The sequence below is a fragment of the Morone saxatilis genome, unplaced genomic scaffold, assembly GCF_004916995.1.
Source record: "Morone saxatilis isolate NCDOM2014 unplaced genomic scaffold, NCSU_SB_2.0 Contig22, whole genome shotgun sequence".
NCBI classification, from domain to species: domain Eukaryota; kingdom Metazoa; phylum Chordata; class Actinopteri; family Moronidae; genus Morone; species Morone saxatilis.
In genome coordinates, this window is record NW_023339785.1 from 8,318,605 (window position 1) to 8,343,700 (window position 25,096).

At 40.3% G+C, this 25,096-nt stretch overlaps 1 protein-coding gene across 1 annotated transcript in view; it reads left to right on the forward strand.

The window, feature by feature from the left end:
* The window catches only part of slit3 (slit homolog 3 (Drosophila)), a gene marked incomplete in the record, with an annotated part of 239,854 nt that overhangs the window by 199,407 nt on the left and 15,351 nt on the right, over positions 1-25,096 (forward strand). The window contains 14 exon segments of the mRNA XM_035669718.1: positions 1,088-1,220; positions 3,881-3,949; positions 4,098-4,169; positions 5,838-5,909; positions 8,635-8,706; positions 8,800-8,882; positions 8,998-9,078; positions 10,728-10,852; positions 13,122-13,219; positions 17,871-18,010; positions 20,644-20,737; positions 21,754-21,891; positions 22,479-22,719; positions 24,352-24,482. Coding sequence (XP_035525611.1) covers positions 1,088-1,220; positions 3,881-3,949; positions 4,098-4,169; positions 5,838-5,909; positions 8,635-8,706; positions 8,800-8,882; positions 8,998-9,078; positions 10,728-10,852; positions 13,122-13,219; positions 17,871-18,010; positions 20,644-20,737; positions 21,754-21,891; positions 22,479-22,719; positions 24,352-24,482 — 1,549 coding nt within the window.

Sequence of the window (25,096 nt, forward strand, 5' to 3'; positions counted from 1 at the left end):
CATGAACTCAGCTTCTTCTCATTCCTAATCTTTCTTTCTCTCTCCACACACACAAAAACACACACACACACACAAATTCAGATTGCAGTTGTGTTATTATTGGCTTAGTGTCCAGTCTTCATTATCCTTCATTATGGTTTTAACTCAGCTTGTTTTACATTTGGGACCACAGTTCAGCTATTTACATACTGCCTCGCTAGATTAAAGCTGTGTGTGTGTGTTTGTCTGTCAATCAGGGAAATGGAAGAGCTTTTAAGCCAAAAACAACTCTCTAGTCTGTGATCCTTCTTATCTCTGTGTGTTAAATGATTACAATCACTCACATGTGTTTTGTCTCTACCATGTGTTTGTATGCATGTGTGCAGCTTCAGACAGCAAGATTAAAGATGTCAAGTTAAAGACTCAAAATGTACAAATGAACTGATCTTTAATAAAGACGTTTGTCATATAAAGGGCTACATTTTCAGATTATTATGATAAAATGTAATGTAAAACTAAGACAGTATATTTTTTAGGGACATTCATATCTTAGTATGAAAAGGAAATGCAAGTAGTTTCGCTCAAATAACTGCAGGAGTTGTTACTCTATTTACACGAGTTTTCAAAGTTGTTGCTGGCTATCCCATCAACATCTGCTGTGTTTCTCCAAGATCATCTGAGGGTTTTTTAATATCACGGTGACCTGCCTGCAGGTCCTGAGCCAGATGTTAAAACACACCAGTGCAACTGATTTTAGCAGCCCCAGGTCATTTGATATGGATTATAAAATACTCTTTAAAAGTGCTGAGTTGAGTGGAATTGACCATGGGCTACACTTATAGTTCAGTCTTTATCTCTATGCATCCATCTATTTCTTTGTCTTTGTTCTCCCTCTTTTTTTCTCTCTCCAATCTTGTGCCCTAACCTGTCTGAACCTCCTTCCCTCTGTCTGTTACCCTATCACTGTTGCTCTTTGTCTCACCTCTCGTCCTTTTTTGAATTTGTCTGTCCTTCTCTGTATCCTTCGCTTCTCTCTCCTTCTTTCTCATTGTCTCTCCTTAATATCCCACTCTCTGTCCTCCCCTCTCTTTCCCCTCTCTCTCTCCAGGTGCTGAGGATAATGGTTGTCTTCCTGCGTCTGGTTGTCCTGACGTCTGCACGTGCTCAGACAGCGTGGTGCGATGCAGCAACAGAGGGCTGCACTCTCTGCCCAAGGGCATTCCCAAGGACACCACGGAGCTGTGAGTCACACGTGCACGCACACACCCACACACACACGCACACACCCACACACACACACACACACAGACAAACCCAAGGATATATGTGTTCACTTTTATTCAAATATACAGACACACAAAAGCCAATGAACATACCAGCAGACATTTACAAGCACACAAACAGAAGTGAGCATTTTTGTCAATGCTTGCTCTCCAATAACATGCAAAGTCACAACCACACACACACACACACACACACACCTATACACAGTCACACATTGCTGCAGTGCAATATTGATGCAGCAGTTTGCCCCGTGCTGCTTCAGGAACTAACAAACCATTTAGTGAATGCACACACAAACACTCTCTTCCTCTCTTTTCTTCTTCCTATGTGACCTGATGGGTTTACAGGCAAAGTGAGTTTTATGCAGGTGCTTGTGTATTTATGTGTTTGTTTGGATGTTGATGTCATAAATTTATGAATCACTGCAGATATTAAAAACATCTACAATGCACAGTTAAATACTGTCTAATACATTATATTGCCAAACAGAGAGAGAGAGAAAGACAGCCAGAACAGTTACAGACAGCTGTGAGGGGATACCAGAAAGTGCCCTTGGGTTATTTTCTTTAAAATATTTCAATATTGCTGTAAAAAAAATATGCAGTTTCCAATGTTACAATGCCAAAAACATCTCTGAAGAAGCCAAGGTCCACTTTTTATATTTAAAAGACTTGCCAGCACAGTGAAGGTTTTTACTTTTAACATTTGCCTACTACTAATGTGATGTCCTTTTAATGAGAGATTATACTCAAAGAGACACAAGCAAGAGAGAAACAAAGTGTGCTTGTATTTGTAATTACCTTAACAGTTAATACTTTTAATCACATATTTGTGTATATACAGGATTGTCCTGTATATTACAGCTGCTACATCTTGTAACTTGTTTGTCATTAATTTCAAGCTGGTAAGAATCACTGTAATAAAGAAAGAAAGAAAGAAAGAGACCAATAAAGGAAATGTCTATAATGGTAGTAATTGTCAGAACTGATGTAGGATAAAACAAGGATAAAACAATGTTAATCAAGATTAGGAAATTCAGAAGAAAGTAGGAACAAAATGTCTTGTAGGAAGGTGAATAATTGCACACACACATGAGCACACACCCACACACAGAAACCCCTCTTGCTGTGAAATAGGCCTGCTCTACGGGGTCAATAGCAGTGATTAGGTATTGATCAGGCTGAAGAAGACACTCCATCATACTGTCCACATGACCTACTTATGACCTGAGAGAGAAAGAGAGAGAGAGAGGAACCAGCGGATCATAAAATGTGTGTGTATGTGTGCATGAGTGAACTTGTTTCTCACAGACACAGAAGGATCAGTAGGTGAATGGTGTGTGTTTGCAGTGGTTGGAATATGTGTTTAAAGCTACATGATGAAACTGTTCTGTTAGTGCCACACTTCTCCTCCTCAGCCAGGCAGGTTCGCGCACCAACACTGACTTGTTATCTTGTCATCTTGTCTCATCTTGATTGGCTGTCTGGTGAATTCAGACGTTCAGTACGTGAAATCGTACTTATGCAGAAAATGGAACATGTGCCTAATTTCCACTGCACGGTACGGCTGTGGTCAGCTCGACTTGCTTGGAACTATTCATTTTTGGTTTTCCAATGTTAAAAGTTGTGGATACTAGCTGGTACCTAGTGCTTTTATTTTAGTCAAGGTTCTAAGCAAGCTGAGCCGACACTCCAGGATATAGTGAATTCGGGATCCTCCTGTGCTAGTGTTTGTTGAAGATAATGACATAGCAGTTTCATGCTATGTTACTATAATAATCAGCTAAGAAATCTTGCCTACATTGAAGGGGTACTATCTGCAGTGGAAAGTGAAATCTAGAAGTACCTTGGTACCAAAAGTTGAGCCAAGCCATAGCATGCAGTGGAAATGAGGTACTAAATGTCAAAAAGCAACATTTTGTCTGGTGCCATACATGACCTACCATATTTAAAGAAATACTATTTTTGGGAATACAAAGTATTCACCTTTTGCCGAGAGTTAGATGAAAACAGACAGTCTGCAATTAGCTTAGCTTAGCATAAAGACTGGAAGCAGGGGGAACCAGCTGGTCTAGCTCTGTCCAAAGATGATAAATATGCATGCCGACACTCACAGAGATCCTGCACAGAAGTGCTGGGTGCATGTTTTGAAGTTTAGAGAGAGTCACACTACCTGTTTCCCCCTGCTTCCAGTCATCATGTTATGCTAAGCTAAGCTAATCACTTAAACTCAGCTCTGACCGAGTGGTATTGATCTTCTTGTATCTAACTGTAATTAAACAAAAACATTTTAAAACTATTCCTTTAATTTTTACCCTGTTTGGTTTGTAGCTGATCACATTCACATAGCACACACCTGAATGTCAGAAAGTCTTACTCAGAAGACAGTACACTCCTCTGGTAAATGTAAATAAGCCATATAAATGTAGATTTGAGGTACTACACCTCATTCCAGCCCAAACTAACACCCCCCTCCACTCATCTGCCTTTCGTGTCATCCGTCTCTCACACTTTTTAATGTGGCAGAAGTTGCAAAACCAAAAGTTTTATGTGTTATATTGACATTTTCTCACCCCCATGTAATACATACTACATTAACTATGCACCTTTCCTTGCAGTTACCTGGAGGGTAATATGCTGACATCTGTGCCCAAGGAGCTGGCAGTCCTGAAGCAGCTGTCACTGGTGTATGTACCGCTCACGTAACCTTGAACAGAATACACATACAGTATCATTGTTGAGACAGTTTAGCAACCTAACATGCATATAAGCAGTATGTTCTGTCTGCATGTGTATTTGTCTGTGTGCATTTACCGTATGCTCGTACCTACACAGGGACCTGAGCAACAACAGCATCAGCACCTTGGCCTCGTACACCTTCAGCAACATGACTCAACTAGCCACACTGTAAGTTACCATGGCAACGCGCACACCCAGCCATGCATACGCACATCCCCGCCCATATATGTTGTCATATGGGTTGTGTGGGTGTGTGTGTGTAAGGCTAAAAATCACTTGATAAATCAGTGTTTTCTCCTCTTAACTTTGATTAATTACCCTATCTCCTCTCCTCCCTATTTCTTCATATTTTCCTTCGTCTTCTTTTCTCTCCCATTTCTCGCCTGTGTCTTCATCTTTCTCTCCTCTTCTCATTTTGTCTTTCTCACTTTCCATTTTACTTCTCTCATTTTCTAGCTTTTCCACCTCTGTCCTCCTTTTACCCCCAATATTTTTTCCACTCCTCAGTCTCATTTCAAGCTTCTTTGTATCTTCGTCTTGTCTTATTTCATCTTTGTTAACACACCTGCAGTATTTTGTATTCCTATCTTCTTGTTCCTTTCTAAAACTGTCCTTTTACTTCTCTGCCACTCAATTAACCTGTTAAATTATAATCTACTTTAGCTCCTCTTAACTTTCCCTCTCTTCAACACTTTTCCACCTATCTTACATATACATTTCTTTTAATGCTGGAGTGATCTGAAGTTTGTGTCTTTCTGACTTTACATTATCTATCTTATCTATTACATGGATTTTAAATCAACTTACAGGAATTTGTGTGTCCAGGGAAAGTTGACTGTGCACATTTGCCCTTTTCCCCCCATTTCATTCAGTCAGACCTGGGAGCTGCCCAGTGAACCCACAGGCTTCTACTGTTAGCCCACAGATAGCATCAGTGGAACACTCTCTGAGTTAAATGCCTTGCTCAAGCACACCTTGCCAAGAGTTGAAGAGGCAAAGGAGAGTGTTTCACTTTCCACATTGGATTTTCTGAATCTGTTGATTTATTGGCTTTTAGGCTCCTTTCCTTAACGTCTATGCCAATTGTGTTAACCTGAAGTGAGAGATGAGAAGTTTTTTTTCCCTCTCTTTCCTCTGAGACACCTTTGGGCCTATTGAAAATCAGTATGATGAGGCACCACTTTATTGTGGAGCGTCATGAGGCAAAAACTGCTGAGAACCAATTTTCTATAGGCTATCAGTGTCTTTAAGATATCAGACAGCAACAGTCAGCTTTTTACACCAGGACCATTATTATGCTCAATGCTTAATTATGTTAAAATGATGACAGCACCCTGAAATGGCCAACCTGATCTCATTTGACCCTAATCAGAATTCTGTCCTTAAATTTTTGTCTCCTTCACTTTTATTCATTGTTAAACTTAATTTTTGATTCATTAGCAGTCTTAAAAAGAGAAAAACTTAACTGTGGTGTGGGAGTTTGACTTTACAAAAACCTGAGCTTTGCCTCTGGCAGTTTTCGATCTCTACCTATTTTTCTACCTTATTTGAATTATGGCCTTTTGTTTATTTCCCCTTGTTTAACCTACAGTGGCTACAGGTTCTCTATTAATTTATTGTAAAACCAAATCTGCTGTGTCACCTCTCATTTCTTCCCTCTTCTTTGTCTTTTTACCCCCTCTGTCCCTCAACATTAATTTTTATGTATTTAGGGATGTAGTCTGACAAGACAAGAGAAAATCATTTGAAATGAGTATATCACAAAATACTAATAGTGTGAGCATCCTGAGTCAGAAACTAAGTCTTGTGACCTTGTTCATGTCCTCTGTTTTCCAGCATCCTGAGTTATAACCAGATTCGCTGCATCCCGGTTCATGCCTTCGACGGGCTCAAGGCACTTCGCCTGCTGTGAGTAGCAAGCTTCATCTTCAAGTGCCGCAGTGGATTCAATATTCATACACTCCCTTTTGCTAGTTACAGTACTGAGCTAAATCAAAGTTTAATCACTCCCCTGGTGCCAGGCCGAGTGCCATGTTAAGACCCAGTCACAAAATGAGTCACAGCCACCCAATCATTTGTTGTTTCAGGGTACTAAAAAAGATAAAAGTGACAATCTCTCATCTCCTCTTTAATACTCCCTCTCTATCTGCATGCTCTGGCCCCTCTCTCCCCTTGTGTCTGTCCCTCTCTCTCTTCCTTTTCTCTCTCTCCCTCTCTCCGCCCAATGTTGTGTTTGACGAATCGACCTTCAGCCTCTGTTTCTCTCAGTCATCCATCTGGTTGTCCACCCTCTGTCTCACAAGCCCACATGCGCACACGCACAATGTGCACATTAATATTGCTGTCGGACCATCCCCTCACACACATGCGAGCAGCTAGACACACACAAACACGAATGTGTGTGCTTTTCACACACAAGTATGAGCACACACCTGCACCCTCATTGCTCAATGGCAGCAGAATTTACTTTTGATTATTACGCGTGCCATTTGTAGCATTTTTAAATTAATCTTTAACTTTAACTTTAATTTAACTGTGATACGTCAATATATTAAATAAATCTGTGATTAAAGAGTAACTTAACAGTTTATTACGCCCTCTCTGGTTAAAAGTTTCAAGCCTGTTTCACCTCTGACCACACCCAGAATCACTAATGGGTGTGGCTTCGTTTGACATGTAACCACAAACAACAATGATGTCACAGTGTCCTGGAGTACATGTTTACATCAAAGTGAGAAGTTTAATCACTGGACGTCAGCGAAAACAAGATTTTCAAAGGGATAGGAAGAATAAGATACTCTTTAAGATAATTTATTTCTCCTTTTTTCAAATGAGAGAAACATGTATGCCACAACTTCTCTAATATCCACCTCTGAGATTTGTACCTACATCCCAATATGATGGAGGTGAATGGAATTTCTAGATTTTTTTAAAAAAAGCATCAGCTTGTTTTTTGGACAGTGTCTGTTACTCTTGCAAAATCTGAAATATTTATACACAGTATCAATGGCAGCATCAATTCTGATATTCTTCATTTTGTTAGTAATACCATTGGCTCATAAATACAAAGGTAAATATGATATTGGTAGAATTTCCCAATTGTTACAAATAACTTTCAACTTAAACCCAACATCAAGATGAAATAATGATTTGAGATTTGAGTTTTGCCTTGTATCATTCTCTGTAGACATTTCTTCCTGAACTTTGGCCACCATTGTTTGTTAAGAAAGAAAAAGTCAGTGTTTTGCCCTCCAAGAAGTCGGCTTTGTTTCTGGCCTTTCTCTTTATATCGACTGTATCTCTTACGAGGCTTTCACCTTGCAGAAGTTTAGTGATCGTTTTTTTTTCTTCGCTCCTTTCTTCCTTTCATTTTAGTTGATGTTGCCGTGGGGACTGATCCCTCTCTGCCCCCGCATAGCAACTGGTTGCCAGGCAGCCATCACTGTCACTTCCTCATTACCCACAACCCCCTCTGGGCCAGCCTTACGCGGGGGCTGTTAGACCACCATACACAGATGCACAAACACACACACACACACAGTGATGCACACAAATGCGTAAACTTACACGGGCACACAGACATACACACACAAACCTGTGCACTCTGGTACACACTGACCTGAACATGCGCACAGTGAATTATGCACACAAACACACACACACACACTTTTCCAATAGTGGTGGTTTGATAGCTGTCCCCTGCTACAGCCCTTTGCTCTAATGGAATGTGAACTTATATCCAGCAGGCAACACACTCAAATGGCTAGATACAAAGGACACACACACACACACATACATACCCACACTGCAGTTTCTGAGCCCTTGGAGACAAAAGTTTCAGACACATACGCACACATCTACACACTAAAACACATGCACAAAAACCCAAAGGCACAAAACAGAAATGCACATGCTCACATCGATACACATCACAGCCTGCAGTTTGTCCCTGTGACACACACACACATACACACACTATAGATGACCGTATGAGACAGTTTATTTTCCATTCAGAGACCAGGACAAGCTTTATTGCCCAACACTGAAAATAAGCTTTCTGTTTATTTCGTGTTATTCTTTCATAAATATTTTATTTATTTTCCATTATGGAGGGGATGATGGTGTGTCTGCAGCTGAGGAACTACAAATAATTTAAATAATTTAGCATGCAGCTAGTCAGGGTTGGTGTATTAGCCTGCTGGAAATTCAGTATTAGGCAGCGGGGCTGTCAGTTTCATTTACTTCTGATATGATGGATATGAGGCAGTAGGTTTGTTGAGATATTTATTGTAAAATTAGTCGATAATGCACTTGTCTAAAAATAGACCAGATACTAGCTGCTCTGTCAGCGTTCTGTAAGTACAGTAGTAGAAGTAATAGCATCCTAGTATGAGTGTAAGTAGATGAGGAAGTAGCTGTAATAACTAAATAGTGCTTTTAATATTATTCTTACTTGCTGCAAAAAGTGTGATTGTAAAGAAACACTGAATGCTTCATCAAATTAATTAACTACACATTAAAATTAACAATGGGTCAAAAAGTGACCTCTTGAATTTGTAACAAGGTCAGTTTTGTGTTTAATATTCATATACACCCTTGTCTTGCTCTCTATTCCTCTTTCTCTCTCCTCCAGCACTCTCCATGGTAACGACCTTTCAACCATACCAGAAGGAGCTTTCAACCACCTCACCTCTCTGTCCCACCTGTAAGTACAGCCCCATATATCTTTGTTTGTTTGTGTGTACAAGTGTCTTGGATGCAACTGTTGTGGATTACACTTTTAATTGTGTGTGTCCAGGGCTCTTGGTGCCAACCCCCTGTACTGTAACTGTGACCTGCGCTGGCTCTCTCAGTGGGTTAAGGCTGGCTTCAAAGAGCCTGGTAAGATCACAAACCAGATGCTATTAAAATACCTTTAACCAAAATATTGATATATTGTCTGTGTAAAAGAAGATGCAAAATATGCTGTTGATGTCGACTAAGTGTGTTTTTGTAGGAATTGCTCGTTGTACAGGACCTCCTGACATGGCTGACAGGCTCCTGCTCACCACACCACTCAACAGATTCCAGTGTAAAGGTAAATAGTCTCCTCTTTATTCTGCTCGCTGCTCTACTTTTATATTCCGTTACCTGCCCATTCATATCAGTGTTGACCTGTTTTAGCGCTGGGTTAATCCCTAGATTCAGTCAGATTAGTACATAAGAAGGTGTTTAAAAGAATCATGTCAATATCAATTATACTGAGAGTGAATTAGTGCAGACTTTATTACAGTACCTGAGCTATTCCATCTCAGTCACAATACCTCAGCAAAGTCCTGATTTTGCTCCTTTTTAGATTGTTGAACTATTTTATCTTTGAGTTGATCTTGTACTTTTAGGTTGTTGATTTACACTGATTCGGTCTTTATGCATGTATGTCTTCTGGCCAATATTTGGATTTTTATCCAGTTTTAGTGATGTAGGGCTGCCAGTGGTTATATATTTACATGATAATGTGAATTGTAGATCAGCACTGTTGCTAATCCAAAACATTCAGATTATGAAGATCATTAAAATAGCCCATTGGTGGAGTGTGTTTCTCTGAGAATCAGAATCACTTTTATTGGCCACATATTCGTATACATACAAGGATTTTGACTTCGGTTTTACATTGCGCTCAATATACATACAAAGAAAAGGAATACATACAGCAAAATAACAATGTTGACATAAACTACTATGTAAATATATAATGGAAATATACATATAAACCCTCTCACTATGTAGGCTAGCTGTGTGGTACACTATTGACCTTTCCAGGCTCATATGCTCATCCAGTGCATGCTGGGACTGGCTCCAGAAGAATTTAAACTTGTGGTGTTTTAGTGTGGTGTCGTTCTGTTCTGTTTTTTTATTTAGTTTATTGAATGCACTTCAGATTCATTTTCAGGCTCAGAGCCAGCAAACAGCTAAGACTAGGAGTGGAAGGCTCTAAACTAATCTTTTTATTTTCACTGAGCCTCTTTGAGTTACTTCAAGGTATTTGTGTAAATATTACAGTTGTTATGTTCCTTTTTTCTGAAAACTAACTTGCCAGACAAGGGATATTGTTTAAAATTCTGTGTTTTGATTGTCTGTGCTTTCGATAATCTCGGTCCATAATACAGAGCATTGCCTATGTTCATAAATAAAAAACAAGTGACAAAAATCCTCATCCCCTCGGTTGTATATTACTCATACCGGACAGAGTGCAGGAGCAGCCAACCTCTTAACATTAGCTGCCCCAGGGCTCCCCTGCTATAAAACCAGATGGTAAAAGACTTTCCTAAGAAGACTTTTTACACATGTGAAAAACAATACATCTTGAACTGTATTAGGTTTTCAGCAAGAAAGTAAGAGTTTAAAGTAGACTGTGACTCAGGTACTGAGATCAAACTCTTGTTGAGGTATCTAACATCATCAAACTGAATCAAAAACTCTCTTCCTCTTGCTCTTGTTTCTACATGCCCTGGCCTCTGAAACAAATCACATTTATTGCTCTACTAAGCTCTTACGTTTCTTATCTTGTAAGACCTTTTCTTGGCACACCATCCAATAAATGAAGTCAGTGGGAGTGCCTTTTAGCACAATATGACTAAATATATATGTATTTTTCCCCTCTTTCTCTCCCTGTATGTCTTCTTATCTTCATCCCTCCTTACCCCCCTTCCCTATTTCTTCTCTCATCTGCTTTGTTATCTTTCTCAGGTCCTGTAGATATCAGTCTGATGTCAAAGTGTGCCCCCTGCCTGGCAACACCCTGCCAAAACAATGGTACCTGTGTGTCTGATGCTACTGGATCCTACCACTGCACCTGTCCATATGGATTCAAGGTGAGATGCACGATAGCAGCAATATTTTATCTCACTTTATAAAAAACAAATTAACGCACATAATGGGCACTACTTAGCTCCACATGTGGATGCTCCCATGCAAATTTATATATTTATTTATTGCTTTGGTAAATCTAGGGTGATAAGCATTTCCAACGTGGCTCATCAAGAGTGAAAGTTTATTTTAGCAGGTGTAAAAGCTGTACAACTCAGTCCTTGAACCCTGACAATGTTAGTGCCATGTTCTATCTCCTGGTCCCTAGTACCAGCTACCTACACTGTCACATAAACAACCATTATTTGGTAGTTCCTTTACTAAAGCTTGTAAATGATGTGATCCAGAAAATGTTTTGCTTTTGCTGCCCGATTCATGGAATTGGCTGCGTGTGTGAAAGGTATCCTACTGATGGATAGCCATGCTGCATAAGCCTGTGGTATTAGCAGTATTATCAGGCTTAGCTTTGGCCTTGCATGCATAATGTATCTACATGTTCATCAATAGAGAAATGATGACTGCAGCGGGCTGCACTGGAGGTATCGACTGATCAAAAGACAGGGGGTGTAATAGTTGTCAAGACCCCTGCATCAGGGAAGACATGCAAATCTGCTAGTGGTGGGGTGATTTGCATTGGAGGATGTATGCACTGGTGTGTGCACATGTGTACATGTCAGATTACCTACCAGTTTGTTTGCATGTGTGTGTAGAGATCAATGGGTTCAAACCTCTGTGGGAGTTTGTGTGTGTGTGCAAGCACTGTAAAGATACACTTATGGCCTCGTGTGTACACACACACCTCATAACCTTTGGGCTTTTACAGCAGGACAAAGCCTTAATCTCGCTTTTAATTAAAACATCACTTGCCAAGGTCATAGACTGGGAAACAGGGACTGCTGGGTGTGTGTGTTTGTGGGTGTGCGTGTACATGTCTGTGTGTATGTTTTCCTTTCTGTGTCGGCATCCACTGGGACAACGTTAATTAAAATGTGTTGGAGGAATCAAAGAAGGAGCAGCAGAGAACAAAGGGGAGAGAGAGAGAGAGAGATGTATGAGAAAAGAGAAATAAATGTTGGAGTAAAGGGGTAAAGAGTTTGAAAGAACAGAATAGTAAGAAAGACAGAGCGATGAAAAGGAAGAGAGAGTGAACCAAACATAAACAAATGGCTACAGTAAAAAAGAAAAAAGAGGAGGAAATAATGAAGATGGATGGAGAGGGAACACAAGCATAAACAGCTTTGATCAGAGGAAGTGGGTGTGTTGGTGGCCAAAGGTTTGGTGGTTTGAAATTAAAACTACAGCCGCAGGGCTCGACGTGGAGAGTGTGTGTGTGTGTGTGTTTGTAGGACTCTGATACATGATCTACAGTTCATACAGTGAAAGTTGTTTATTTAGAAAACAGGTGTATGGTGAGAAGAAGAATGAATCAAGGCAGTAGGCTGCGTTATGCCTACATGTGTGAATACTGCAAGAAACACACACATATGTGTTAATAATAGAGTGTGTGTAAAAGAAAAGGAACATTAATAAAAGCTTACTGGGAAAGTAGAGCGATGGTTTAAGAAAATGTTGTATTTTTAGATTAACCAACCAGAATAGATTTATTCAACCCTCTATCTCTCTGCAGGCTATTTTCTTTTGCAACGAAAGTTTTCATAAATCTGTGGTCTCAAAATTGAATAACAAGTTAATTACAAGTGCAAAAAATAAACAGTAACTGTCAGAACTTTAAGCAATGGAGAAATAGGCCCGCATTGTTTTACTCTTTTTGTAGAAATAGCATCAACACCTACAGACAACACTGTGTATCACCCTATTAATGTTTAAATTAAAGCTGATTGAACCACTGTGATTTGATGCTATAAAAAAAATCCATAGTGGTTGTAAATATTGTTTAAATATATATATTTGAATTTGATGAACAGTAACAAGTCGTTCTGCCTGACTCCTTACAGTACAGTAATGCACAGGAAGGTTCAAAAGGCCCACTGTCCCTTTCCTCACAGGCGTCACAACTACCTAGCAGGAGTTTTCTTATTGTTATTGTTTGTGTTTATTATTCCCATCACAAGAACACTTCTAACTGTATTCCTGCGAGTGCTTTTACCCCCTGCACCTAAGAGTCAGAGGGAGATTATTTCACAAGGTCTGTGTAAAAAAAGTGAAGTGATTTGAAAGCACCCATGGACCGTTTGTTTGAACAGTGAAATTATGTCTGAAAGAAAAAATATCCAACTTTCAATTATTAATTTTTTTGCCCTTCCTCTCCTTCAGGGTCAAAACTGTGAAATACCCATCAATGCCTGTATAAGTTTCCCCTGTTCTAATGGAGGAACCTGCCACATTCAGCCTGGCCACCAAGACCACTTCAGGTATGTCTGTTATTAACTAAGATGTCTCATATAAAACATGCTGTAGTTCCAATGACTTTGCATGTGGGTGTGTTTATGTTACCAACTAGTCTAGTACACTAGTCTTGAAACCAGAAACCATTCATTTAGTCTTTTTGTCCTTATAGAAGAATGAAAAGAATAAAACAAGAAAGAGTCATTTTAAAGAAGTCCTTTGGGAATTCATATTCGCTGTGGGTCAAATCTTATTACCCTCTCTACCCTGCTGCCCCTCTCTATTAGTGGAGACGTTTTAAAAACCTCACTCTGTATTCTCATGAGGGAGAATTAACTTTACCCTGCCCCCAGAAATATAGACAACATGATTAGAGTGGACAGTCTTGCCTCACTGGACAATGCATTACCCGAGATAACTTACCTCAACCTCCTGATGTGTTTCCTGCCTGTTGTGGGGTGGGGGAGTTAGACAGGAAGAGAGGGGACTTTTCAGTGGAGGAAGTCCCATTATGGCTGCTCATTAAATCCTTGTGCCCCCTCTGACCTCCTCACTCTCTTAAAGGGGCAATTTAACATGCTGTTGCTGTTGTTGTCCACATCAGTGTTTCTGCATTAATCTGTTGACAAACAGTTTCCATAATACAAAAGTCTGTACATTTTTTGTAAATGTGAGCTGTGGTTTAACTTTTAGTATTTAGGAATGAACAAAGAGATGTGTAAGGACTTAAGCGTCATGTAGACTCGCCACTGCCGACCTGTCGCGCGACAACGTGACGTCACGGGAGCGCCGTAACTATTTATACTTGTTCGGCGCGGTGGTGTGGTCGCGACACTAGTTGCAGTATTCTCCGAACACAAGAGGGTGTCGCAACTGGAGTAAAGCTACCGACTTTGTGTTTGCTACGCCGACTAGAAGGAAGAGAGAGAAAAGGTACAACGAAGGGATGGCGGCTCTCTTTTTGAGTTTGCCAAAATCGGTGCGCGGAGTTCTTCTGAGAATGTCCGGCATAAGGCTCTCTTCTCCAGACATTCATGGAGATTTCGTCGAATGTTGGAATCTCTGTGTTCCTTCAGTGAAAGATTGTGACAGATGCCTGTAAGAGGCGCACTTGCTCGCGAAAGCTTCCTGTTTCCGGTTTGGCACGCTCAGCTGAAAAAAAAGAGTAGTGCGGCGACCTCGCGGCGAGCGGGCCAAAATCCTGGCGGCGCCAGCAGGTCTTACGTCATTTTTGATTGTCACTAGTTCGCACGACAGGTCTCAAGCGGCATGCATACTTGGGCCTTAAATCTATAGTTGTTTTTTTCTTCAGTTTATTGTCTTTCAAAAGAACTGTTCAGAAGGGAAATCTTCTGTAATTACCTCCAAAATATTCTATATCAACTGGAAAAATAAATTCCTCCTCCTCAGTTAACAATTAAAAGCATTTCTGCTATCTAGGGTTTCAAGCTGATGTATAACAAGCATAAACCCACCATCCATAATGTGCTTGACCTCCTTTATCCATTTATATTCATCCAGAGAAAGCATACTGCACTTGCCTGCTTCTTTCCAGGAACCCCTGTTTCACATTCATACAGTTTCACACATTCACACCCGGGAGCTGCCCAACACAATCACAGTTTGACTCTTGGCTGCAGAGCAGCTCCACTGGAGACGTTGGGGGTCAAGAGCCTCTCAGTGGCAGTTGTTGAGGAGTGGAGAGTAGAGCTAATACAGGATCTAAAACTTGCTTCTCGCACCTTTGGGCTTCTGCTGCATTTTTCCACAACATGACAGCTTGAAATTCTGTAAATGATTTGTAGAATTATGAAAAAATCTTCAAAATATTAAAGCCTGCATTTCCCCTGTCCCCTATCATCTCATAATGAATCCCCAAGAAACTAAAGTAAGTTAGTTCCAAGTTAATTTGGAAATAAATGCCAAGAGACAAAATATAACTCTGTTTGTAGACCGCAGGCCAAAAGTAATCAAAATGGCCACCAACTATTTAGAAATATAATCAATTAAAACAGACTTTAATTTGGTGCATTTTTAACAACAGCCCTTTTGCTATTAAACTGAACCAAACCACATTAAATACACAATATTTTGCACTCTTCAAAAACTCTTTGAAGGATCAAGGAGGCAGCCTTGGATGTGAGATTCTTTATATTAAAAAAGAAAAAAATCAAATAGTGTACATTGTGCATGCTTGATAATTGTCCAAACATGTGTGTGTGTCTGCATGCACAAGCATCCTTGTGCCTGCCAGGGTCATCCGTATCTGTCAAAAATCCCTCTTTGTCCCAGACTCATGACAAACAGCCACTTTGATTGAAACAATTGTCATAAATACCTTAACCAGATTTGTCCCTTAACAAGGCCTTTGCCCTTTGTAGTCCTTTGATGTGCATCTGGCCTTTAACGTTCTGCGTGGTAATGCTATTAAGGGTCTCTTTACCCTTTACAGATCTTCTCTTAATGTTAATACCAACACAGGTATAGATACTTGTGCCCTCTGAGAGACACGGAGAGAAAGACAGAACGAGTGGGAGACCAGACCCCTTTGACATTTTAACATGTTATATAATCAGTTGGGGATATTCAATAACTCCAATTAGCCTCGGTTCTTAGCAGGAACCCATTTGTCAAACTATGTACTTTAAATGTCAGGACTGGGATTTGATTAGTGAAGCAGTGCTCTTTGACCCTGTCGGTGCAGCACTTTTCATCTCATTTGTATTTTTTTGTCTTTTGTTTCTCTTTTTTCTCTTTCTCCTTTATTGCTCCTCCTCTTTCCTCTCTCTTTTCTTTCTATATAGACAAATGAGTGCTTATTACCGTAACAAATTTACTAAATTAATCCAATTAAAATTGTTACCAATCCCAAAGCCAACATTGTATTTGTGCAATAAGGGTACGTGTATGATGTCTCAAGTTAGAGGAGTCGTACATGCTTTTTCATGGCAGGTTTGTTATTGACACAAATGAGACAGGTGTACTTTTTGTAACTGAGACATCCAGTTACCTGTAGCATGAAGCAGTTTTTCATAGTTTTAAATGTGTATTAAGTGAAATTGGTGATATTTATTTACATTACATACAACATTTATTAGCACCCGTTGCTCCAGCTCAGTACAGCTTTTAGCAGGTTTCTGGGCACATTGTTTTAGTTCTACTGGCCAACACATAGTCTATCGTTGATATTTATAATTTGCATACTTATAGTTTGTAGTTATCCAGGTGTTGATGGAGACAGCTAAAAGAAGAGTGTATATGGTGTAAAAAATATATCTAATGGGGTTCATGTTGTTTCTATCTGTCTGCTGTATGCATAAGTAGGCAGCTTGATACTAGTATGTTATAGTTTAATAAGCTCATTGTATCTCAGGGGCTTAGGGGCTTTGGAGTCTTTATGCAGTTTTAAACGCAGCCTTCTGAAACCAGCAGACAGACAGGGTGGGGGTGAATATCATATATGGTGTGGGAAGAGGGCGTTAGCGTGAGGAAATGTCTGTGAGGCACAAACTTTAGATTAGAAAAGTCAGGGTGAAACAAAAGGAATCAAAAATCAACGAAAAAATAGAGTACGTTTTACAGGTGCCAGGGAATGGGAAGGACAGATACAGTTTTGGAAATAAGTGTGTCTGTGTGCCTGTGTGCCTGCGTGTGTGTGGGGGGGTTGATAATTGTTACTCACTTGTGCTGAATCGACTTTCCCCTTGCTTAATGTGTTACAGTGACCTTGTTGTAAAACCCCTTTCATCCAATAAAAGCAACTTGTCTCGCTAGTGTAAGGAGAATAGAGAGTCGTGAGAGAGGGCGAGCTGTTTAGTGCAGCTGTGGTCAGATTTCTCAAACACTGTGTGTATGTGTGTGTGATCGAGGGAGGGGTGATCTTTACCTGAAGGTGCTGTGTGTTTTTGAGTGCATGCGATCTATCGTAAGGAGTTAACCGGACAGAGATAAGAAGGGTGGGAAAAGGGGAGAGAGATCAAGGCCTGTTGAGAAGAGAGGAGGGAGAAATGAATCTGAAGATGGGGGAGCAAAGACAGTGAGAGGAGGGAGGAAGATGAATGAAGGAGGAGGAGGAGGCTTTGATCATTCCTTAAGAGTTACCCAGGTGGGTGGTGTCCAACAGCAGTGGCATCAAACTAGAAAAAAGTTTATCTCAGCATGTTTTTTCTCAGCTCTGGGTGGGGTGTTTTTGCTGCCCTATTAGACAGTAACGTTTACATTTGATGTTCATTAATAAAACACCCCCCAACAAGAAAGACGAAGATGAATCAAAGGACTGCGTTTAAAAGAGATGACAGCATCTCTCAAAATTTTAGTGCAGAAGAAGATAGTCAGGGAGGGTTTGTGTGCAGCAGTAATAGTTTAAACTTTGAACAGGCATGTTAAAAATTCATTTCTGCTATAAAATGAGGCATGAAATGGTGTCTCTTGTTGGGCCACTCAATATAGATATGCTGTGGCTCCAGTGATGTGTAAGAACCAGCACAGTTAGAAATCCCCACTAGAATACAGATTAAATTGCTTTTCTTTAAAGCTCTTATAGGAGAATTTAAGGGGAAGTGAAGTTGAGCAGCTGATTGATCTGGCTGATTGATTTTATTTCAAGTTGTACAGCAGGAGTGTGTGCTCTGATCCTGCCACAGTCACCATCTTATAACGTGCGTTTTGTGTGTGTAGCTGTGTGTGTCCGCCAGGTTTCGAAGGCCAACGTTGTGAGGTAAACCCAGACGACTGTGAAGACAACGACTGTGAGAACAACTCCACCTGCATAGACGGCGTGAACAACTACACCTGCGTCTGTCTGCCCAACTACATAGGTATACACACACACACACTTACGCACGCACGCACACCATCTATTTATGCACTCAGTTGTTCCTGAAACCCTCAGTCTTTGCTCCTGAGAGACTGGGAGGGTCAGCAAGTCCCTCCACTACCGCACACACACACAGAAAATCATATTTTCCACTTTACTGGATGGTAAGTTAGTAATGGACAGCCTCTCCGCAGTGACCTGAAACTGTTCCTACAGGAGGTTGAAAGAGCAATCACACAGAGGAGAGAGAGAGGGGAAGAATGACAGAGAGATGGCAAAGAGGGAAAAATAAACATAGCAAGGGAAAAGGGTAGAGAAAGGGCCGATAAAGGGCAGAAGAGTGAGACGGGGAGAGAAAGAGACAGAGAAAGAGAGAGAGACCTAACTCTTTTGAGTCCAGCAAGTTAAAGCTAAACTGCTGACTGGGAAGTTAAGTTTTTCTATCTGTGACAGTGTCCTCTAAAGCACACACACACACGCACACAGCTGGTCCCCTTTGACACTGGATCTCAGTCAATATACACACACACTCACCCGCACACGCACCATGTCATTATCGTTGTTGGCATTGAGCAGTCTCTCATGCTGCCAGCCACCTTACCACATACAGCTGTTGCAGACACACAGACACACACACACACAGCTGGTCCCTTTGGCTCTGAACCTCTACTCAGCTCAGTGAACCGGGTCGTAATCATCAGGTGTCACATTAAGAGGACAGTCCTTCGCTAGTTGCTCAGCTTTCTCCAAACTCAGCAACCAGGACTGTCACGTCATATTTGAAAAAGGTCAAACCTTTTAAACAGCTGATACAAGGTTTCTACAAGCGAGGAGTTTCACTCCAAATTGAGAAAACCACGGTTTAATAAAGTTGAACATTAGCCTGAATGTGCTTCATTCTGTCTTGAGGTCAGGAGGTCACTAAGACCATTAGGGTTCATTCTCTGGAGACCATGCAAAACACATTTTATGGCAATCCAACCATTAGTGTTAGTGTAAGATAACTGTTTGTGAAGGGGATACCGCAGAGGTGGGACCAAGTCATTGTTTTGCAAGTCACAGGTAAGTCTCAAGTCTTTGCACTCAAGTCCCAAGTCCTAAACGAGTTTTGAGTCCTAAAGTCATAGAAGGAAGATGGCAAGTATTTTCCAGTTCAAAAGGCCAAGTCCAATTGAAGTCATGAGTCATTGGTGTTAAAATCCAAGTCGAGTTGTAAGTCTTTTTTTAATTTTGTCCAGTCTAGTCTAAAGTCATCAAATTTGTGACTCAAGTCTGACTCAAGTCTAAGTCATGTGAGTCCATACCTCTGGGACAAGATAGTTCAAATTAAAGATCAGGAAGTCAATAAACCATCCACTTGGGACCATAAATCTGTTGAATTTAAATTTCCTGACAGTTGCTTCCTTTGCGACAATTATGATTCAGATTCCCTGTGCTTGAGGCTTGTTTGCCTACAAATAAATGATATAAAATAAATGATGAGTAAAATACCAATCTATGAATGTCTATATTTCAGCAATATTTTGTGTTCTAATAGATCTGATAAATTTGACTTTTTGAGTGTATTTGTTCCCCTACTCTGTTAAGACTTTAAGGCGCTGTACCATGTTAAACATTGACAATATGTTGCTGGTAAATTGTTGTTTTGCTTTATGACACAGATCTTCCAATACAAACTGAGACTATAAAACTTTCAAAGTGTCTTGCTGTGGGAAAGAATTAAAGGCCATAGGGTAAATCATTCCCAACATGTTTATCGTCTTCAGTAATTACCTCGACGATGGTCTCATTTGTGTATGGTAATTATATTAAGGTATCATAGTTAATTTCACATTGATAAATTAATGTTGGCATCTTTAACAAAGTGTCCAAAGTGTGAAGTAACCAGGCCCCAGAGGCACTTAGTGTAGCTGGGACGGACAATTGAAACTTAATTTCATATCACACAATTTTATGTACATTTTCTTTTTTAAAGAATTTCAGATGTCATCTTCCAGCACATGTAGGAGTAAACTGCAACTCAGAACAACATGCATCTAAGAGTGACTTGAGGAAAGAGTATTGGAGACAGACAGGGTGGGAGTAAGGCAGCAGGATTAGATTAAAGCAGACAGAGAACGATGGAAATATGCTTGACCTATCTCGGTCCCCTCTTCCTTCATATGACCAACTTAGCTACTGCTTTTACACACACTGTTAACCCTTCTCACCCTTTGAGCATGTAAGTGTGTGCGTGTAGGTGTGTGTATATGTGTGTGTGTACTTCTGTAGACTGCAGCCACTGTTACACAGCCTATTAACCCTCCTCTCCATCAGCTCGGAGAAAAGGCTGATAATGCTCTTCTGTGTGTGTGTGCATGATGACCTCAACTGCACATTATCTGCGTGCTTTAACAAGACAGACACATTTATAAATGAACTGTTTCCACACCTTGTTTTCTTTCCTTTTTGCTATCATTTGAAGCTGCCAGAGAATATGTGTAAAGGTTAGAATGGCCCTCTCCTCCGGTCTCTTGTTCTATGTCTTTCTGTTGATCTTTTTTTGCACTCTTATTCTGAAAAATAGCTTTACATGCAAAACCTTTGAATTAATAAAGACATAAATAAAATGTTTCTATCACCCTTTGTCACCAGGTGACCTGTGTGAAGAGGTGGTTGATCATTGTCTCCATGGTTTTGACCCCTGTCAGCACGACTCAAAGTGTGTCAATGTTGGCCGCAGTTACAGGTGAGTGACAGCTTTGCAAGAGGTCAGCACTTAACAGGGTCAGAGGTCACATCACTGAAAGTGACAGGAGGCAGGGAGGTCAAAAAGTTGAAAGCAGACTTTTTTTGTGCAACATGGAGAATCAGAACAGTCATCGCTGCTCTGCAATAGGAATTTTTGATTAGAGAAATATGCAACCAGACACACACAAGAAGACAGATGGAAACATAGAACAGAACACTTTTTTGAGAACCTTTTTTTCTCGTAAAACTGAAGCACGTAAACATGTAGTTTATCCAAGGGTTTGTAATAAAACTTTCCCACAGATACATGCAATCCTTGGGCTATAGTCATTACTTTTGGGCAACATCTCAGTATTCTCTCGTCATAATTTTTGCCCCCACTGCGTTAATTTTCTGTTGTCATGTAAAAACTGTGTACCTCAAAACTAGATTTTTGTGTTTTAACCTTTAGATAAATTCTGTAACCTTTGAGCTCAATGTAGCTTTTCATAAACCATCAAATAAACTGTAAAATGCTTTGTCACCAAACTAAACTAAACAGGCTTCAATCTTGGAAAGTTTAGACATTTTACTCATTTTAATACATTTTTATTATTGTGCCATGGAGTATACTTCCACAACAATCTATGCACACGCATTCATGCACAGCAGCCCACACAAATATATTTTATAAAACAATACCATTTGCCTTATTCTCCTCCAGAACTCATCAATTACTGCCCATACGTTTAGCAGCTCTAGCAGCAAGCAGCTTGTAGAAAATAAAAGATTTTCTTATGAATTTGGATATCTTTTTCTAATACCATATTTTCCTTGTAGACTTATCCAAAGGTGAGTATAAAGTTTGGTGTCCTGGTAAAGACTGCTGTAGCAGGTGTTATTTCTAAAAACATGGACTGGTAGTCACTTGTTGAAAACTGTCACCTCTTCGTACAGTGAAGCATCTGTAATCATGAGGTAAAGCCTGTTAGCCACACACACAGTAATCTCATCCATATTTCCATGTCACTCTAGGTGCGAGTGTTTACCGGGCTATGTGGGCCAACACTGTGAGCAGGACTATAATGATTGTCTGGAGAATAAGTGTCAACATGGAGCTGAGTGTGTGGACGCTGTCAACGGCTATACCTGCGTCTGTAAAGAGGGTTTCAGGTGAGAGTCATGGAAACATATCATCAGCAAATCGCTTGAACACACACAAGCACAGTGACACATTGCAGGGCCAGACTGGGAGGAGATACAGATGGCGCTTCATAATCAGACACTTGACTGTATGGACTCACTGTGTGTGTGTATGTGTGTGTGTGGGTTGTGTGTGTGCAGCAGATGCAGCTCCATGTGGTTAATTATAGCAGAGACTGTTGGCATGAGAGAAACAAATTCATCACAAGGGACAGAAAGAAGAGAGAGAGAAAGGAAGTCATGGCCATGCAGGAAAGAAATAGAAGAGGAGACAGCAGAAGAAAGACAGATACTGTAGGGAAAGGTTCAAAGATGTAAGAAGATACCGTGGAAAAAACAAGTACAATGTGTTTGCCGTGTCATGCTGATTAAACATGTCCATTTCCTTCAGGAATATTACCTTTCCAACTTCACCAGTGTCATTTGCAAATATAATGTAATGAGGCAAAATACAAAACAAGTCCCAAACTAGTTTTATCAGGGGAAATGACACAACAAATCACCCCATTAAAGCTCTATGAATAAGTTATCTTGTGTTTAATCCACCCCTCTCTCAGCGGGCTGTTCTGTGAGAACCCTCCGCCAATGATCTTGCTGCAGACCAGCCCATGCGACCAATCTGACTGCCAGAACGGCGCCCAGTGCCTGGTGGTTGCTGGGGAGCCCATCTGCCGCTGCATGCCCAGTTTCTACGGCAACAAATGTGACAAGATGGCCACCGTTCACTTCCTGGGTCGGGATGGGTACGTGGAGCTGCCGGGTGCGAAGCTCCGTCCCACCGCACATATTTCATTACAGGTATGGTCAACATTTGACATCTGCTAACAAAGTTTTGTTTTTCAAGATGTAGAAATCCAGCACTCATGTATGAAATAACCTACAAATACAATGAATTGTGTTCTGGTTTCCTCAAGAATAAAGAGCTCTATCTTGTAAAGTATGTCAACCTTTGAAAGTACATAATATGTATTCTGCTGCACTACATGGAAAACATTTTTAGGCTGCTTTAAGTAAAGCTGTGAGCTGCTCAAATCAAGCCTATAGAGTTGCACGACTTAGTGCCGACAAAGCAAAGCAAACATCTGCTACACCCTCTGTTTCCATTGCGCACTGAACACTCGTGCTTGTGCACACACACAAACATTCACACAGAATATACATATTGGACACCTGAGAGTTATGTCCTAATAGAGACATATTTTCCTCCTTTTTGGAAATGAGAGTGCGAGTGGGTGAGAGAGAAACAAGAAACGGAGGGCAGTCTAATTGATATTTTCCACCTGTTTGGATCTGTGTGAGTGTGTGTGTGTGTGTGTGTGTGTGTGCGTGTGCTTCTGCGTTCTTGCCAGGAGCTTTCAATGTCAGTGCCAAGGCTGTTTAAACCCTACCAAGAGGCCCTGACTGAGAGGCAAGAGAGAGAAAATAAAAAAAGAAGAATGCAAGGGCCACAGCACTTCATAAATTACTGGATTTTTTTTCTCTTTCTCTTTAACACTTTTCTGTCTACATCCCAGTTGTCTCTTTACCTACTCTTCTATATCTGTCTCTTCTTCCATCCCTCTACCCTCTCTCTCTCTCTCTCTCTCTCTCTCTCCCTGTTTTGTTCCCTATATTTCTCCCTCCTTTTCTCTTCTTGCTCTGCCTCGATCTCTTCTTTTCTCCAGCAGCTTGTTAGCAGGTGTTGACTTGGCTATGCTCCACTGAAGCCAAGAGTGTTAAGTGCTTGGCCCCTTGGCCCCATTTCCACTCGCTAGTTAGTTAGCGCTTAGCGGAGCACGCGAACAAGTGTGACATGTCAAGTGTGTCTGTGTGGGAGGGGGGGCACCAGTGACCTCGTTTAGGCATGTGTGTGGCAAAATGAACATTTTCTCCTCATTTTCATACAGTTCGTTAGGGTTAGGGTTAAACCTCCTGAAAAGTTTATTTTTCATCTCTCTTTGATTTAGAGATACATCAACACTTCTGCAGTCTAAAAACTAGCTCAGTGCCAGTTAAGGTTCTTTGCAAGGTCTGAGAAATGTCAGGGTAAAGTGGTGTAGATTTTACTAAGCCAGCCAACAGTGAAGTAGAACACAGTAGTGCCCAAAACATTTCACCTCATTTCCCAGCTTTTAAAAAGTTGAAAATGTTATAATGGTAAAAAAAATAACTGGTGAAAGAGTCAGTCAGTAGCTTATTTAGCTAAACCAGCTGAAGTATACCAGCAATGCAAGAAGGAAGGTGTTGAAGTGGAATGGTTTGTAGTAGCGTAACATCAGCTGAGATTATCAACAAACATATTTAATTTAATTTATATGAATCTGCTGCTTTGTTTGCTGTATAATATTGTATTATTTCTGCAATTTTCTTGATGAATGATATATAGTATGTCACTCATCAGCATCGTCTTGAAATGTATTTATTTCTTAATCGACAATTCTGTCTCACCAGGTGGCTACAGATAAAGACAATGGTATTTTGTTGTATAAGGAGGACCACGACCCCCTGGCACTGGAGCTGTACCAGGGACACATACGACTCATCTACGACATTGCCAACTACCCACCCACCACTGTATATAGGTAGGCCACACATACACAGAAACGTACTCTCGCACTTTCTTACCATCCATATTCAATTATGATTTTCTAAATTCATATACTATAGAATATTTAGCTGAAGGTCAGGTTTAAACATGGTTACGTACTTTAAAAGTTAAAACAATCCCACACATTCACTTATGTATGAACACTCTATAATAAAATTAAAGTTACATCATACTGGATTCACATGATTCAGGAGTTCATGGTAGTTTAAGTGCACTTCAAAAATCACAAAGCATACACATACAAATCACAAATCACATACACATAGAGTGTATGGAGAAAAAACTCAATTGCTACTCAGATTCAACATGGGTTAAATATTGAAAAAAGTGAACACATTCACTCACATAGACATGTATTTTAAATTACATATTTATATCTGTTGAATAGGGTAATGTACTGAATAACATTTACAAGGTTAAAGTCTTACAGAGCTTCAAGGTAGCACAAGGGTAGAATATAAAAAGTATACGAATATATAGTACACACATACACATACCAACAACTAAAGGCTTCAAGGTTTTTATAGACAGTACTTTAAGGACTTTTCAGTAGGTGCTGAAACCAGAATGCTCTCTCTCTCTCTCTCT